Source organism: Aspergillus steynii (assembly GCF_002849105.1).
Source record: "Aspergillus steynii IBT 23096 chromosome Unknown P170scaffold_1, whole genome shotgun sequence".
Taxonomy (NCBI): Eukaryota; Fungi; Ascomycota; class Eurotiomycetes; order Eurotiales; family Aspergillaceae; genus Aspergillus; species Aspergillus steynii.
Window position 1 is genome coordinate 6,113,043 of NW_020194398.1, and position 16,035 is coordinate 6,129,077.

Sequence of the window (16,035 nt, forward strand, 5' to 3'; positions counted from 1 at the left end):
GAATATGATTAATCGTGTAATTCGTAATTCATACAAACAGTCAGCTAGACCCCTCTCCCTACTCCCATACCCATACCCACACCCACTCATTACCCACATACTATAGGAATGGAAATACTATTGTACAATGCGATAATTCCCGCCACTCACAATCTCCAACTTCCCCTTGGCCACCATGCCCGCCAAAAACTCCCGCAACTCCTCATTACTAAACGGGAACCCGCCCGGCACCGCAATCTTCAACATCATCACGATCTGCTGCAGCGGCATCGCGCCCTGGTTCGTCAGCATCCCCACGATAAACTGCCAGTACAGGTTCATCTTCTCCATGGCTGCTGCCTCGGCGGTTTCTTTCGCGGCCGCTGCGGCGGCAGCGCTGGCGGCGGCGGCGGCGTGCGCGGGTTCCGCGGAGTCAGTTGCGGAGGTCGGCGATGTTCCTCGTCCTGTGGCGGCGGCGTCGTCGTCTTCGGTGGGGAGGACTTCGAGGACGCGGAAGGTGTCTCGTGGCGATTCGGTGAGGATGCGTTTGCTGACCCAGAAGAGACAGGCGCTGCGCACGAGGGGGGTGGACATGTGCAGGGTTTGGGAGAGTTGGTCGACGGTGAGGGAGATGGGGCCGTCGGTTTCGGAGTTGAAGGCGTGGATGACGGTGGCTTGCCAGGTGGTGACTTCGTCGACGAAGACGCGGTCCTCGAGGTCCAGTTCGACGGTGACTTGGCCGAGGCCGTTCAGCCAGGTGAGTTTGCGGGACTGCTTGAGGGAGGCGAAGCCGGCGGAGTAGCGCTGCTGGAGCTGCGAAATGTCGGCGGGCACGGAGAATTCCTGTTCTTGGATGTCGGGCCAGAAGAAGTGCGAGAGGATCTTGGCGTGGAGGTCGGGTTGGTCGTGATCCTTGGTGGTGCTGGTGCTGGTGCCCAGACCCTGGTCTCTGCGCACGACGGTGTCGACGCGTCGGGAATCGAAGATGTCGCGCAGCATGACCTCGCAGGCCTGCAGGGCGTTGTCGCCGAAGCGCACCTTGAGCAGCTCCAGGACGGACATCTCCTGGTCGAACTCGGTGCGTTTCTCGAGCAGTCGCTCCGCCAGCATGTTCTGCATCTCCTTCACGAAGGTCTCCTTGGACTCGAACAGACTGATCAAGCTGCCGATGACGTCGGAGCTCTTCGATTTCCGGTAGTCGGGCGCTGCATCCACTGGGTCGGGGATCCAGTTCATATCATCCCAGTCCAGCTCACCTGATTCATTGCGCAGCGAGTTCTGGTGCGCTTTGGTCAGCTCGGCGGACAGTTCCACCAGCGTTTCTCCGCCTGAGGCGGCATGTCCGTCGGCCTCAGACGGGTCGGCCAAAAGCCCGCCGACGATGGCCTTGACCGTGTCGTCGCGGTCGCGAAGGTATCGGCGGATCGGTCGAGCTATCCGGTCCAGTAGCACCCCTTTAGGGTCAAGGAGGTTGAACGCCCGGATGATCGAAATGTATAGCTGTAGGATCTCGACGGTCGATGCCCCGGGATGGAGAAGTCGACGGTTGAGTACTGCAACAAAAGAATGCGTGAGATGGAGTCGCGCCGCCGTGTATGTGGTGAAATATCGGAGATCCTCGATGGCTCCGCTGCTGGCAGGCCATTCCACAATCACCTCGAAGAGCTCACTGGTCCGGAGCGCCCCCAGTCGCGCGATGGCGATGTCCTGCCACTTGTCCACGTCACTGAGATTCACATCCAGATAATCCTCTTCTTTGGCACCAGACTCCGGCACATTGATGATGGCCAGGACCTGCACCACCAGCCGAGCAAACACATTCTCGATCCACTGTCGTAGATGCTCCGCCACCAACGACGGACCCTCCCATTGACCCGTATACGCGGCACGCACAAACTCAGTCACCATGGTATTCATCACATCCGCAAAGACCTTCTGGGCTTTTTCTCCGCCAAACCCGACAAGCTGGAGCCCTGTGAATAGAGACAACAGTCGCTCGCGAGCCCCCGTGACCTGCTCATCCTCGCTCTCCGTCATCATATGCACTCGGATATCAGCAGACGGCTCGTCCTTCCAGTTGCGATATGACACAGAATGTTGCCGGTCAATCTCCATATTATCCACACTCTCCGTCTCACTGAGGTCCCCGTCGTTCAGGGTATCGATTCCCAGCACAACGACCGTCTCCTTCGTGACCTCGCGCGCCAGCAACCCCGAAACCTTCGGCCACGGCAGCCCATACGAGATCATCATATGGAACTCGCGCCGCAGTTTGATAAACACCCTCTCCTGCTCCGAGCGAGCTAGCAACGGCAAAATATACTCCATCAGCGGAGCGAAGTATATCCGTCTCGCCAGCTGCAAGCAATGCACGATCCTCTGCAGCAGCCCATCCTTCTCCGGGTCATTCAACAACTATAGTATACCCCGGTATCTCATCAGAACAAATCCCTCACTCTTTTCAAAGGATCAGGCCACAGTTACTCACCGCAAACAACCCCTCTCTGAAATTCTTCAGGAAATGCCTCCGAATCTCATTCCCGTACCAATCAATAATACTCTGCCTTCCCGCCTCAGCCAGCTCATCCCGTCCCTGCGCAGTCACATACTCCAACGCCCCCATGACCTCCTTCGACGGCGTCTGATGCCGATTCGCGCGACGAAGAAACTCCTCCTCGCTGATCTGACTCGCCAGAAAGAATCCATTATCCGGGATACCCAGGAAGCTGGTTACCGCGCGCCACGACGCATCCCACGTCGTCTGTTCCGGCGCGGGCGCGGGCTCGGTCGCAGGGGGCGCGGGTCGGAAGTCGTCGAGCGAGGAGGGCGGGAAGACGGAGGCGAAGACGCGTCGTCGGCCGGGGAGGATAGGCGGTGCGGTGGAGGCCATGGTTTTTCGAGTGAGGGTCTATGTAGGAGGCATTGCCAGGGGAGGGGTGAGTAATGAGGGTGTTGCTCAATCGGCGCCAACAAATGCAAATGCCTGAGCTCGGGTTGCTTTGCTTTGCTTTTCTTTTCGTTAACGTATTCCACAAGCGAGTCGGCACCACAAGCGAGCCGGCACCCCCGCTCCAATTTCTGCCCGCGGACCAAATACTAGAGGCTTTATCAACGAAATAATTGCATTTCTATATAAAAACTAATTAGGAACTCGATTGGGACATTGTAACCGTCTATGTCCTAGAATATGACAATTACTGCAGCGTGGTGGCGCTCGTACGCGTGGCTCAACTGCAGAAAGTGCAGGGTCTAGAGGAAGCGTATTTTGAGCTTCATCAACCTCATTCTCGCGCTGAAATCGCTCTAGGCCTTCTTGAATAGCTGATCCCTCTGTAATAGCTAGCTGCCTAGTAGAGCGTTTCTTTTTTTGAAGCTTCTTTTCATGAGAAGCGCGTAATTCACGGATTTCTTCGCGTGCAAGAATAAGCTCATTAAGGTGTAATTCATGACCTTTAATAAGCTTATTAAATCGCATCTCTAGCGAAGATGAAGGGCCCTGCGTACGCGCTTTAAGCAGCTTCTTTGCTGTAGATGCCTGCTTTTCAAGCTGCCTAGTTGTATAAGGCGTTTTTGGCGCTGTATTGGTAGATCGACTGCCTGGTGGTGTAGGGGTCTTTAGCTGAATATTTAGCTTACTGAGTACCCTATCTGGATTAAGTGGAACTAGACCAGCACCTGCGAAGCTATTCCGAATAGTATCTGCTTGAAAAGCGCTTTCACGAGCTTGTGGAAAGGCCTCTAAGAAATTAAACTTATCGATATGATTGATTCCCAAGCGTGCCTGTTTCTCAACTAAGCTGCCGTACGCCCGCTTTAGAGGCGAGAAGCAGCCAATATCTAGAGGCTGTAGTAGATGCGATGAATGTGCAGGCATGTAGATAGGAATAATATTATTCTTACTGCATATCTGGTCGAATTGAGGTGTAAGATGGCTGCTATGACCGTCAAGAACTAGAAGACGATATCTTCCAGTTATACGACTAGTAGTAGTCGGAATAAAGAGGTTTTTAAGCCAGCGAAGGCTTATCTCATCAGTAGTCCATCTATTAGGACTAACTTCAATCCTGCTATCGCGTGGGAGTTTGATATCTTGATACCAACCCTCTATATGGATCTTTCCTTTAAAGATCACACATGGAGGAAGTGCCCAACCGGTTGAGTTAATACACTCGATTGAAGTAACCTATTCTTGATTGCCAGGCTGTATAAGAGAGGCCTTTCCGTAGTAATTAGCTCTAGTAACTACTTGAGCAGTAGCTACTAAGCCCATAGCGAAGCCAGTCTCATCAAAATTGTAGATATCTTCCTGTACAATTCCATGTTGTATTATAATGATTTGTACGCGATCAAACCACTCTCTGATAATCTTGGGGTCTTCGCATTTAGCGCGCTGATAATTATAGTGTCGAGTATAGCGAGTTTTCAAGCGATCTTGTCGTTTAATAAAGTTGGAGACCCAGTTCACTCCGACTGATTGAACTGGGGTAGTATCGCGCGCAGCAAGAAGAATATTGGCCATTTCTTGTATATGGGACGGTCGGGGAGGCGCTCCACGTCGATCTAGCGATAGAATCTATTGTATAAGCGATTCCTCTTCATTTTGAGTCATTTTATGACTATTGGCACGTGTTTCTGAGCGATTTGTTTTTCCGCGTAGCCGATCTTGTAGAGTAGAACGAGGCATATTATAATGACGCGCAGCTTTAGCAATTTGGGTAATTTGTTTATTTTCTATAGCAGAGATTGCTAATAGAATCCTCCCCTTCTGCTCGGCTGAATTTCCTGACTTTTGACGCGCTTTTGGAGGCATGGTTAGTGGTTGAATTGAGTAAGGTTTTTGATCGCGGTCAAAACGCGTTGGGGTGCCGGCTCGCTTGTGGTGCCGACTCGCTTGTGGAATACGTTATCGCGCGGCACAACAGCGATGACTCAGCACTATCAGCATGTGACCTTATCGATAAGGATGAGCTAGTCCTATTTGGGTTGTTTGGAGGGGTTTGCGTGTTGTTCAGGTGTCCAGGCAGAACATGTCCCATTAGACTTGTGCTTCTCTGATCGTGGGCAGGTAGTCCAGCAACCTAGATGTATAGCCAATTTCCTTCATTTGATATGTTATAACAAGCTGGTGATATCTAGGGGTATCTTGGTTCGAAGACCCAAGCAAGGAACGTATATAATCGAGTGTCGAATGCCAGGCAAACCGCCTCATTCTAGCGTCAAACAGACATAGCCACACACAGTACCGTAAAGCAGTACTCGAAATCGCACATAAACCATACAGCAAGTGCCTCCACCTACTCCTACATGCTATGCCCCGTTACTATCCTCCACCTTCTCCCACTCGCTATCGGTGCTCACATAGCCCGAGCTGTCCCCTCCGACGCTGGAGCGTTTGCGAACCTCTCCTGAGGCCTCTGGCGGCTGGAGAGTCGGGACAGGAGTGGACCGAAGGTCGGGTGCAGACGCGTCTGAGCTCCTCCTGTTATGCTCCGAGATGCTTTCCGTCTCCGTGTCGCTATCGGAGTCCAGAGCCCCCGGCGTCTTTCTTCGATTGCCGTCATGCTTGTCCTTGGCCTCCTCCGGGATCTCCCGTGCCGGGGTATCCTGCTTCTCTTTCTTCTCCTTCTCGGCCTCGGCGGCCTGCACGGCTCGCACTTCCCGAGCAAACCAGTTGATCGAGTACCAGAGGGAGCCCGAGAGGAGGGAGAGGATGACGAAATGGATGCTGTAGGTGGCGACGAGAAGGGAGAACAGGACGACTTGCAGGGCGGCGAAGGTGACGTTGGTCGCGACCAGCAGGGTCGGAGTGGGACCCGGGGTAAAGACGCTCGACCAGAGCTCCTCCACGAACGATCCCATGATAGCTCAAGAGATATCTCTCGGTCCGATGCGAAGCGGGGGTTAGAGTCGGAAGAGGAGAAAGGGTCGGGGTAGAAGCGCGGAATGACGTTGGGAGAGTCGGAAATTGGAATCCGTTCCTGGTGAACTTTCTTTTTTTGTCTTTTTTTCTGCTTCTGTTGGGAAGCCCCGTCTTTAGTGTATTCCGTTAGTGACGCACGTCTTCGGGATCGGGCTGTTACAGAGGACAGGGAGAAATCAAGGCATTTACGGACCGATGATGCGATTAGGGAAGACCGTCAGAAGAGGGGATTCAGTCTGCGATGCAAGACGGCAGAAAACCTCCACGGCCAAGAATCGGGAGTTGCCCGAAAGTGACGGTCGGCGTTTGAGAGATGACGGTGGAGACGTCGCGAGCACGGAGTCTCGGTCGGAAAATTGGAGCCGCCCCAGGATTCCCAGGGACCAAGGATGAGGTTAAAATTCGGCGCAGTCGCTTTCCCCGTGGGGTTGACAGATGAACTTATGAAGTCGGGGTTCTAATGATGTGAATGAATGGATGGTTGTAGAGAGTGAGAGATGGAGGGGAAGACAGGCTTATTTGGTCGCGAGTCACGTCACCTCGAGGGTGCCTGACCGTCTTATGCGCGCCCTTCTCAGGCACCGACAAATCTCGTGATGCATCGATTCGTCTGAAAGTCTTGGGCAGAAACTGAAACCGAAACTAACCTTCTACGAGACAGGCATGTCCGGAAATTCTCGGCTCGTCCACTGGTAGGAGGTACGCCTGTCCGATCGGCTTTCGACTTGACTGCTTCTGTCTCCGTTGCCGTGAGACTCCAGCCAGCTAATGCGACCTCGATCATCCGCCAACTTTGTAGTAAAGCGCAAGGAGTGATTGGCTGCTGTCCCGCAGATGCGTGGGTCTGCCACGAGTACGGGGAATGGCGAGAAATTCGCTGGATGTAGCAGATGAGGGATGACTGATAGACGCTGACGATCTGACCATGGCTCTTGACCCCAATGATGACATCCCACGGCCTGTCGAGCCAATCATCGCAGAGCTAAAGCCGTTCGGATCAAGATGAGTGTCCATCAGAGACCCCATGTCCATGCCGGCCAGTCCCTGCCTGCCCAGATCGTGATGTCTGTCGGTCTCCTCGTGCGCGTCTCCAGCGACAAGAAGACGGGGATCCCGTGATATGCCTCACGTGGAGAGGCAGACCCTATCACGAAGCCGGCATTCGTCAAGGGTGACACCAAGCTTCCATGGATGTCCTGGATCATCTCGACCGGGATTCCGTCTCTCCAGGCTGCGCCTTCCAGTGGATTCTCCCCCGGAGAGCTTTCCCCTCAAACTTCCTGCATGCAGTTTAGCTCGCACTTTCTCCGGGCCCACCTCCCCTAGACCGGCGCGTTATTCGACAGCCCCAGGGGATCGCCGTTCTTTGTACTCGGGAGGCACGTCTCTTCCTGGCCTTGGCCTCATGCGCGCTGGAAGCAGCCGTCGGCCGTGGTCGAGTCTGCGAATCAGAGCGCCGGGTCGGCCTTTGGGTGTCATGGCGGCTTGATTGAATTCGGTCCTATGTGTCTTTTGGGAATCGTGGTCCCTATCCACCGATCTATATAAGGTGTACTGCAACTCCTTGCTTTTCTTTTCTACTAGTGTGACAGTCATAGGTGTCTGGCTCCCTCGGTTTCTAGGCATCTTGCCAACCCCTCCCATATTATCCTCTCTCTCTCTCTCTCTCTCTTTACTTCCCGTTCACTTCCCCCAAACTAGCAGACATGGTGGACAAGCCTCCCCAAGTCAAAGATGTGGACGATCGTTCATCCATAGAGGGATTCTCCCACCATGCAGAGAATATCTTGAACGAAAGAGAGCCGTACGGGCCTGCCGGTCTGGCAGGTCTAGTGGCCAACCCATTTGTGCTCATGTGCGCAGCCTGCTCCACGCTCGGAGGGTTAGTCTTTGGCTACGACCAAGGTGTGGTGTCGGTCATTCTGGTAATGGATCAATTCCTTGAACGGTTCCCCGAAGTGTCGCCCGAGGCATCGGGATTTTGGAAGGGATTGATGACGGCAATGATCGAGTTGGGCGCATTGATAGGGGCTCTGAACCAGGGTTGGATTGCGGATATGATCTCGCGTCGCTATTCAATTGTTGTCGCCGTCATTATTTTCACAATCGGATCGATCCTTCAAACGGCTGCAATGGATTATGCTATGCTGACTGTTGCTCGGTTCATTGGCGGTCTGGGTATTGGCATGCTTTCGATGGTGGCACCGTTGTACATCTCCGAGATCAGTATGTGCAACACAGTGCGGGTGATTAAGAATCGTCATGGCTAACAACGTCTATCTAGGTCCTCCCGAGTGTCGTGGCACCCTTCTTGTGCTTGAAGAATTCTGCATCGTGCTCGGCATTGTCATCGCCTATTGGATTACCTATGGCACTCGGTTCATGGCTGGAGAGTGGTCCTGGCGTCTCCCTTTTCTTCTTCAGATGATCCCGGGCTTCGTTCTGGTTGGGGGTGTTATTGTGCTGCCTTTCTCTCCTAGATGGCTGGCCTCCAAAAATCGGAACGAAGAGGCACTCGAGAGTCTTTCTAGACTTCGGCGCTTGCCGACATCTGACAAGCGCGTGCGCCAGGAATACCTCGACATTCAAGCCGAAGTGCGATTCCACCAGGAAATGAACGCCGAGAAGCACCCCGACCTTCAGGGTGGCGGACTGCGAAAGTCCTTCCTGCTCGAAATGGCCTCTTGGACGGATCTATTCAAGAAAGGCTGCTGGCGAAGAACCCACGTTGGTGTTGGACTGATGTTCTTCCAGCAGGTACGTCTTGACCTTCTCCATCGCAGCGGCGCAACTAACAGAACTGCAGTTCGTCGGAATCAACGCTCTCATCTACTACTCTCCCACACTATTTGAAACCATGGGCCTAGATTACGACATGCAGCTCCTAATGTCTGGTATTCTCAACGTGACGCAGTTGGTCGGAGTCGCCACGACAGTATGGACCATGGACCGCTTCGGCAGACGCAGTCTGTTGCTTTGGGGCGCGTTGTTCATGACTCTCTCCCACGTCATCATCGCCGTCTTGGTCGGCCTTTTCTCGAACAACTGGCCGGCCCATCGACCTCAAGGCTGGGCCAGCGTGGCCCTGCTGCTCTTCTACATGATCTCGTTCGGCGCCAGTTGGGGCCCAGTAGGATGGGCCATGCCATCAGGTACTTACTTCCCTCCCTTCTCCAATCCACCCTAATCACCCTTCTAACCTGAACCAGAAATCTTCCCCTCCTCCCTCCGCGCCAAAGGCGTCGCCCTCTCAACCTGCTCGAACTGGCTCAACAACTTCATCATCGTAAGTCCACCCCATCCCCCCTCACGCCCACCAACTCTCTAACACAAATCCCAAACAGGGCCTCATCACCCCTCCACTCGTCCAAAACACCGGTTTCGGCGCATACACCTTCTTCGCCGTCTTCTGTCTCCTCTCGCTCGTCTGGACGTTCGTCTTCGTGCCTGAAACGAGGGGCCGCACGCTCGAACAAATGGACCACGTCTTCAAGGATAACTCGAGCGAATCAGAACAGGCTCGCAGACATGCTATTGAAGTCGAGGTATTGAGGGCTGAGCAGCAGCATCAACTTGAGCGGGATGAGGCGTAGTTCGAATGGGTTGGGGCTGGGCTGGGCTGGAAGCTCCTGTCCGCTGGTGGGCGGGGGCTTGTGTTCAATTCTTACTGTGTATAACGATGTTTATCTATACTAGGTTATGGTTACGAAGTTTATGATGATATGTTTGGTATTGGGCTCCTGTTGTAGTTGTAGTTACACTTGTAGTTGTAATTGGGTTTCAAGTAGATGCTTGATGGAAGGGGAAGAGTATACTTAGTTCAGCTGACATTCTTGTCAGACGCTTTGAAGTAATTGATTGCAATTCATGATGATGGAAGTAGGCTGTGTATCTGAGAAGTGATTCAGGTTCATACACTGCTTACTCACATTATCAACGGGTTAAGTCCTACTCACCTAAAGTGCAATCTGAAATGTATTTAAAATGATGAACTACCCTAACTAATATATCTGATTACACCTCATTCGACGGATACTCGACCTGCTCCAACGTCCCAAAATCCTCCTTAATCGTCCTAACACTCACAAACCGCTGCAAATGCGCCATCGTCCCCGTCTTATCATTTGTCCCGGAGTCCCGACTCCCGCCGAACGGCTGCTGTGCGACCACAGACCCCGTACACTTCGTGTTCAGATACAGCATGCCGGCGGCGTGTCTGAGGGCTGTCTGGGCCTGGCGCGACGCCACGGCGTCTTTGGCGAAGATGCTTCCCGTCAAGGCGTATCGGGAGGTTGTGTTGACGAGGTCCAGTGTCGAGTCCCATTCTGCGTCTGGGTAGACGTAGACACCGAGGATGGGGCCGAAGAGCTCGCGCGACATGATCTCGTGTCGCGGGTTGGTGGTGCGGTAGACGGTGGGGTACACGAAGTAGCCGTCTTCTTTGGAGGCAAGGCCGCCGGCGATGAGATCCAGCTCGGGGTCTTGTTTTGCGGCGGAGATGAATTGTGTGAGACGGTCGAAGGCACGCTCGTGGATCACCGGATTGATGAAGTGGCGGTATTCGTCGACGGGGCCGACGCTGAGACGGGCTAGTTGGTCCTGTAGATGCTGTTGGAATTCGGGCCATACGGATTCGGGGACGTAGATGCGGGAGTTGGCGGAGCACTTCTGGCCCTGGTATTCGAAGGCGGCGCGGATGGTGTTCAAGGCGGCGTTCTTGATGTCGGCGGATGGGTGCACCAGGCCCCAGTTCTTGCCGCCGGTTTCGCCGACCACTCGGGGGTAGGAGTTGTATATGCCGTCGCCGATGCCGTTTCCGATTTTCTTCTGGAGGCTTTTGAAGACTTGCGTGGAGCCGATGAAGGTGAGGGCGCCGAACTCGGGTCGTTGAAGGAGGGTGTTGGTGACTTCTTCGGCATCGCCGGGAAGGAATTGGATCACGTCCTTGGGAAGTCCGGCTTCCAGAAGGATCTGATGCAGGAGCCAGCTGGCGTGGAGAGCCGAGTCGGATGGCTTCCAAATCACAACGTTGCCTAGCAGCGCGGCCGGGCCGATCAGAGTGGCGCCGAGCGCCGTGAAGTTAAACGGTGCAATAGCGTAGACGAAGCCCTCCAGAGGACGATATTCCAGCTTGTTCCAAGTACCGGCGGGCTGGACTTTAGGCTGTTGCGAGAAGAGTGACCAGCACTCCTGGATGTAGTGTCGAAAGAAGTCGACCGTCTCAGCGGGAGCGTCAATCTCCGCCTGCCAGATGTTCTTGCCCTGGCCTAGCATGGTGGCTGCCACCAATTCCGAGCGGTATTTGCCGGTGATGAGCTCTGAAGCCCGCAGGAAAATGGCAGCACGGTCCTCAAAAGGCATGGCCTCCCAGGCCGGTTTGGCCTTAAGGGCAGCGTCCACGGCTACATTTGTCTGCGCGGGAGTTGCTGCTGCATATTCGGCCACAATCTCCCGGTGTTTCGAGGGATTCTCTTGCTTTCGGGACTCAATCGTTTCCAACTGGGGTTGTCAGTCGCTACATTGCTCAGACTTTGTCCGGAGTGCATACCGTAGATCCATTCACGGTGATGGGGATTTTGACCGGCATTTCTTGCTTCAATTTGTCCAATGTCCGAGTCAACTCTGCCCTCTCTGGGGATCCCTTTCCATAGTTCAACTGAAGAGTGATTAGATTGTGTATTAACATCTCAAGAACAGAGCTTGTCTACCATTTTCTCATTCTCAAATTTGGGTGGATGCCATAGACTCATGTTTCGATACATCGACCGTGGCAGTCGGCGGATGCCGGTGGCGCGCACCGCATTTGTGGTCAAGAAGGGTCGCATGATGAAAATATTGATGACTTAGCTGATATATTTGCAGTTTCAGGCTGCCATCTTGTCTATTTGTATCTGATGAACTGTTCAGCTGCTGTGTGCATGTTCGGGATGTGATTCCGAGCATTGTTGTCTCAACCTCTCCCCGCGCTCACTCCCCACTTAAATTCCATAGACCACATTGGCGTGCCCAATAGTAAGGGAGATCAGAGAAACGGAGAACCTTGGAAAAGCCTTGCATTGCCGCTGTGCCGTCTCAGCCGTATCACGCTGCTGCTCGGTGGCCGAGCTTACACTTCGGCTGGCGATCCCGAACGTCAAGGCGGGGATGCGGTTTGTGGGGAGCATTGTCGCTCTCTGCCTGGATAAGAAAGATAGTAGAATCAATGGACCAATGGAACAGGAATATAATGAATGCATCAGATACCCTCGGAGGCTCGACCGAGCCTCTCATTCTGTTCGTTACGTCAATGCATCTGTTGATGCCAACAGAAAGATCGAAGGATCAGCCTGCTAAGTTAGTCTGCGTGCCATCCTCGGAACTAGACAATAATTCATATGCTTGGTATATCCAAAATGGCATTGCTAGATTTGTCGGACTGGTGGCTAAGTTCATATCCAAATTCTCTGGGCAACTACCTCTCTGATTCTCCGTCGGTATTGTCACCCTCGTTCATATCTTCATCTTCGTCTGCGTCCTCGTCTCCATCTTCATCGCCGGAGGCTCCGTTTTCCTCAAAGAATTCCCTCCAGGCGCTCAATGAGTCGGACGGTCGATTGTCGTCAGGATCCAGCCCTTCGCCATCGTCTCCGAATTCGTCCCATTCATTCCATTGTCCCAGGCTCATCAAATGCCTCATGGTTGGTCGGCCGTGCGGGCAATTCCATGGCTTATCGATGGTCCCCATGTTCCTCACCACCTTGATCATCTGCTTCTGAGTCAAGTTTTTGCCGATCATGATACTGGACCGACACGCCCTCATGGCAAACATCTTGCGCACCTTTCCAGGACGTGGTATATACATGTGCGACGCCGGTCCCGTCGCACTGGCTGCTGGCATCTCGGACAGCAAAACAATCAACTCCTCCAGGTCCTGCAAGCCAAAGACCACCTCTTTACTGAGAGGTAGCGAGACCAGCTTGCAGCGGCGGCCTATAGGCTCGTCTCCACTGTCATCGACTTCCACCACAAATCCATTTTTCTCCAGGATGGCCTGGTTCTCAATGACTATCTCTTCCTCCACGGCTGTAAGATCCAACGTTTTCGGTTGGACCAGCCGTTGGTTCTGAACAACGGTCTCGGCCTGCAGCCGCTCGAAGTTGAATTTCTCATCTGAGGCATGTTGGTCGATGATGAAGAGTTCATCCTTGCAGCTGGGTAAATTCGAGGCTGCATTCTGGCCTGAGGGTCGTGTAGCGATGATGAATCCGAGGTTAAATTGCCCGATAATCCGCATCTTATCGAAGTCTTCCTTAGTCACGGTTAAAGATAATCTTTCTTCGGCTGTCTCCTGGGACATTGCCGCCTCGATGTCATCCTGATTGGCAGGATCCTCAGCATTCGGTCGAACATGCTCTTGAAGTTGCTCCGCTTGTAGTTGAATTCTGGACAGTGATCCATCAATAGTGCACGCTAATTGAACCGTAGAATCGCGATGAGCGGCGCCTTTATTCAGTTTATTCGCTCGGTTCAAGCTGTTTTCCTGTGGTAGAACAGCCTTGTCCTCTGCCTCCTGAATGAGTCGTTGAACCTCGGCTTCTTCATGCTTCTTTTTCTCGTCATCATCGTAGTCCATAGGTCCTTCGACAGATGCCGGTGGCGGCTGTGACGTTGTCCTTTCAACCTCTTCGTGGTCTTCCCTGTCAATCAAGTCTTGATTGGCATCTTGGCCGGCTAAACGATCATCACCGTGATCCGACGGGGCATAAGATTGAGACCCATCTTCTGGTTCCCCATCATCGATCGACTCGGCGTTTTCTTCCTCTTCGTCATCTTCCATTTCATCTTCGTAGGGTTCGTCCACGGCGTCTTCTTCCTCGTCTTCAACCTCGTCCTCATCCTCGCTGTTGGCTGTTTGCTCTAACTGTGAGCCCGGAGCAGCAAAGTCCCTCATATGTTTACCGAAAATACCTGAGCGAGAAGGGGTGTGGATTCGTCTTTTCCGAGCTGAGGAAATATTCTCTGTATTTATTGATTCCACATCCCTCTTTCGAGGAGCACCGCTCCCTATCATAGACGTAACTGTTTTGTCACCGATGGTGATTGTGGCGATCTCCGCTGGCATCCGTCTCGGGCGCATTCTGTCAAATGCATTCTGAATAACATTGGGTGTTTCCATAAATTCATCGCCATTTCTGGAGACAGATTGCTCATCCGGGACGCTACTCTGGGGGTCCTGATCCTCAGGTTCATCCAATTCCCCAGCTGATTCAGCATCTTCTGGAGGGGAAGGCTTCTCCTTTGGATCTGCAGGACGTTCGTTGTCTGTATTGTCATCATCGGACGGCTGTGGGATGTCGTCATGACCAGTTATTCCTGGTTTGTTTCGAGGCGTCACTGGAAGAGAGGTTTTGTCTTGCAGTCTTGATGTGCCAGCTCGGGCAGGAGAAGATAGAGGTCCGTCTTGCTCTTGACGGGAGCCAATACCACTGAGAAAGCTTTTCAGCCTACCTTGAGAACTCAGCTGATCCTGTTCTGCAACTGGTTCTTCGGCTTCTTGCTCTTCCTCTTCCTCTTCTTCCTCTTCGCGGTTTGCCACGTTATTCGACTTCTCTTTCGACTCGTCAGCTGCAGGTCTGCGAGCAATAACATCACGCAATCCTCTGGTGTTTTGCTTGGGGGTCGGCTGCTTGGAGCCAAGAATTTGGGACTGAGGAACGGTCTGATCTGAAGACTCGAACAATTCCGTTAGAGAAGTTTTCAAGGACTCAATCATAGCACCCGCATCATGCAAAAGGATCGTTCGCTTGTCAGGAGACACATTGACGTCGTACGCGTGGGTATCCATGTGGAAATCCGCAAAAACAAATGGCGACTGCGAGACATTAAACGACTTGTAGACCTCATTAAACGCCTTCGCAATCTGTGGCAGACCGCAGGGACGGGAGTTCACGAAGAACATCTGGCGATCAGGCGTTTGCCTTCCCTCTCCGAATACCGGACGAGAAACATGCCCTCGAACCTGGATCTTATTCGCTTCTTTACCATCCCGCTCAGCAATCCTCCTAGCCGTGGCCGATGGCTCAAACTCCAATTCCAAATCGAGCGGGATCAGAGCCAGAAGTGTCTTCGCGCCGTAAACATTGGCAATATTTTCCTTCGTGGTTTGGTTGCCGTTCGTGGAAAAGACAACCACATTGCGAGATTTTCCTACAGTGTTTCGAACACTGAATCGGATCCCCACGCTGATAGACGCATACGCATGCAGAAGATTCAGAACCTTGCCGTATTCCCGCTTGATGTTCTTTTCCAGCTCGCGACGCCGGACGGGTAGTCGCTTGAACAGTCCCTCCACTGACGCCGTTGTACCCCGTTGACCAGCGACGATTTGCGTCTTTTTCAACTTTCCAGACGGTTCGAAATCAAGGCGGTTGGCCTTCGGGGCTTGGTTGGCTTGGGCGGTGACGACGCGAAATTCGGACAGGGCACATAGCGACGACAGTGCTTCACCGCGGAAGCCGAAGGTGTGTAGACGCGAGAGGTCATCGAACGAGGAAAGCTTGGAGGTGTAATGCTTGAGCGCTGGTCGAGTCAGAGTCGTTCTGGATTAACGGATCCAATTCGAATGGTTGAGGTTTACCAAGACTCTCGTAATTCTCAGGTGAGATGCCACTGCCGTTATCCTGCACCTCGATCAAGTCCAAGCCGTTGTTTTTGAATCGCACCTCTAACCGTGAAGAGAGACTTCATCAGCTACTGTAAAGATCTTTCATCAATCGTATTTGCGCGAAAGTAACGTACCGATGGATGTGGCGCCGGCATCGATGCTATTCTCGACCAGTTCCTTCGCAACTGAACAAAGATCGACAATGACTTGGCCGGATTGAATTTGATGGACCTAAAAACTCAGCACATGAAATTAGACACCGTTCCTCAAATTGCGAGACGAATGGCAAGCGTACCGAACGGGCCTCGATGGCCTTAATGGTTGCCATGTTCATCCCATGGCGTAGTTGGAGATTCCCGACGCGGAACCCACGCGTGCGCTGCCACTTTACGCGATGCCGCGATCACTAAGCATCCTTTCTACTTCGTACAACTCCAGATTTTACGGTAGTCCAACAAGCCATTATATTCGGCTAGTAATCATGATTTGCAAG

The 16,035-nt window shown here is 53.0% G+C and overlaps 6 protein-coding genes across 6 annotated transcripts; 2 read left to right on the top strand and 4 right to left on the bottom strand.

Moving 5' to 3' along the window:
• Nucleotides 1-46: 46 nt before the first annotated feature.
• On the bottom strand, nucleotides 47-2,979 carry P170DRAFT_433238 (anaphase promoting complex subunit 2). Its single transcript, XM_024848433.1, has 2 exons — nucleotides 2,468-2,979; nucleotides 47-2,394 (listed from the first exon to the last, which is right to left on the bottom strand). Exons 1-2 carry the CDS (start codon nucleotides 2,867-2,869, stop codon nucleotides 118-120), a joined length of 2,679 nt encoding a protein of 892 aa, XP_024711037.1. The 5' UTR covers nucleotides 2,870-2,979; the 3' UTR covers nucleotides 47-117.
• Nucleotides 2,980-5,056: 2,077 nt separating this feature from the next.
• P170DRAFT_433240 (V-type ATPase assembly factor PKR1) lies at nucleotides 5,057-6,268 on the bottom strand. The gene is made up of 2 exons (XM_024848434.1): nucleotides 6,093-6,268; nucleotides 5,057-6,010 (listed from the first exon to the last, which is right to left on the bottom strand). Exon 2 carries the CDS (start codon nucleotides 5,836-5,838, stop codon nucleotides 5,287-5,289), a length of 552 nt encoding a protein of 183 aa, XP_024711038.1. The 5' UTR covers nucleotides 5,839-6,010; nucleotides 6,093-6,268; the 3' UTR covers nucleotides 5,057-5,286.
• Nucleotides 6,269-6,851: 583 nt separating this feature from the next.
• On the top strand, nucleotides 6,852-7,497 carry P170DRAFT_49053 (uncharacterized protein). Its single transcript, XM_024853998.1, has one exon. It carries the CDS (start codon nucleotides 7,020-7,022, stop codon nucleotides 7,386-7,388), a length of 369 nt encoding a protein of 122 aa, XP_024711039.1. The 5' UTR covers nucleotides 6,852-7,019; the 3' UTR covers nucleotides 7,389-7,497.
• Nucleotides 7,498-7,605: 108 nt separating this feature from the next.
• P170DRAFT_471139 (sugar porter family MFS transporter) lies at nucleotides 7,606-9,492 on the top strand (the record flags this gene model as incomplete). The annotated part of the gene is made up of 5 exons (XM_024852811.1): nucleotides 7,606-8,125; nucleotides 8,184-8,656; nucleotides 8,706-9,051; nucleotides 9,109-9,185; nucleotides 9,244-9,492. 5 exons carry the CDS (start codon nucleotides 7,606-7,608, stop codon nucleotides 9,490-9,492), a joined length of 1,665 nt encoding a protein of 554 aa, XP_024711040.1.
• Nucleotides 9,493-9,913: 421 nt separating this feature from the next.
• On the bottom strand, nucleotides 9,914-11,649 carry P170DRAFT_453020 (L-glutamate gamma-semialdehyde dehydrogenase; the record flags this gene model as incomplete). Its single annotated transcript, XM_024851324.1, has 3 exons — nucleotides 9,914-11,398; nucleotides 11,448-11,555; nucleotides 11,608-11,649. The coding sequence occupies 3 exons, from the start codon at nucleotides 11,647-11,649 to the stop codon at nucleotides 9,914-9,916; spliced, it is 1,635 nt and encodes a 544-aa protein (XP_024711041.1).
• A 659-nt stretch (nucleotides 11,650-12,308) lies between these two features.
• P170DRAFT_375738 (ATP-binding mismatch repair protein PMS1) lies at nucleotides 12,309-15,874 on the bottom strand. Its single transcript, XM_024845330.1, has 4 exons — nucleotides 15,838-15,874; nucleotides 15,677-15,773; nucleotides 15,516-15,602; nucleotides 12,309-15,457 (listed from the first exon to the last, which is right to left on the bottom strand). The coding sequence occupies exons 1-4, from the start codon at nucleotides 15,868-15,870 to the stop codon at nucleotides 12,351-12,353; spliced, it is 3,324 nt and encodes a 1,107-aa protein (XP_024711042.1). The 5' UTR covers nucleotides 15,871-15,874; the 3' UTR covers nucleotides 12,309-12,350.
• Nucleotides 15,875-16,035: the final 161 nt, after the last annotated feature.

What these genes read in the sequence shown, in the direction of transcription:
- P170DRAFT_433238 (XM_024848433.1), bottom strand. Translation starts at nt 2,869, where the DNA reads ATGGCCTCCACCGCACCGCCTATCCTCCCCGGCCGACGACGCGTCTTC. An exon ending in TCAGAGAGGGGTTGTTTGCG is followed by an intron (nt 2,395 to 2,467) that starts GTGAGTAACTGT and finishes GGTATACTATAG; the next exon opens with TTGTTGAATGACCCGGAGAA.
- P170DRAFT_433240 (XM_024848434.1), bottom strand. Translation starts at nt 5,838, where the DNA reads ATGGGATCGTTCGTGGAGGAGCTCTGGTCGAGCGTCTTTACCCCGGGT.
- P170DRAFT_49053 (XM_024853998.1), top strand. Translation starts at nt 7,020, where the DNA reads ATGCCTCACGTGGAGAGGCAGACCCTATCACGAAGCCGGCATTCGTCA.
- P170DRAFT_375738 (XM_024845330.1), bottom strand. Translation starts at nt 15,870, where the DNA reads ATGGCAACCATTAAGGCCATCGAGGCCCGTTCG. An exon ending in AGGCCATCGAGGCCCGTTCG is followed by an intron (nt 15,774 to 15,837) that starts GTACGCTTGCCA and finishes CTGAGTTTTTAG; the next exon opens with GTCCATCAAATTCAATCCGG. An exon ending in TGCCGGCGCCACATCCATCG is followed by an intron (nt 15,603 to 15,676) that starts GTACGTTACTTT and finishes CTTCACGGTTAG; the next exon opens with AGGTGCGATTCAAAAACAAC.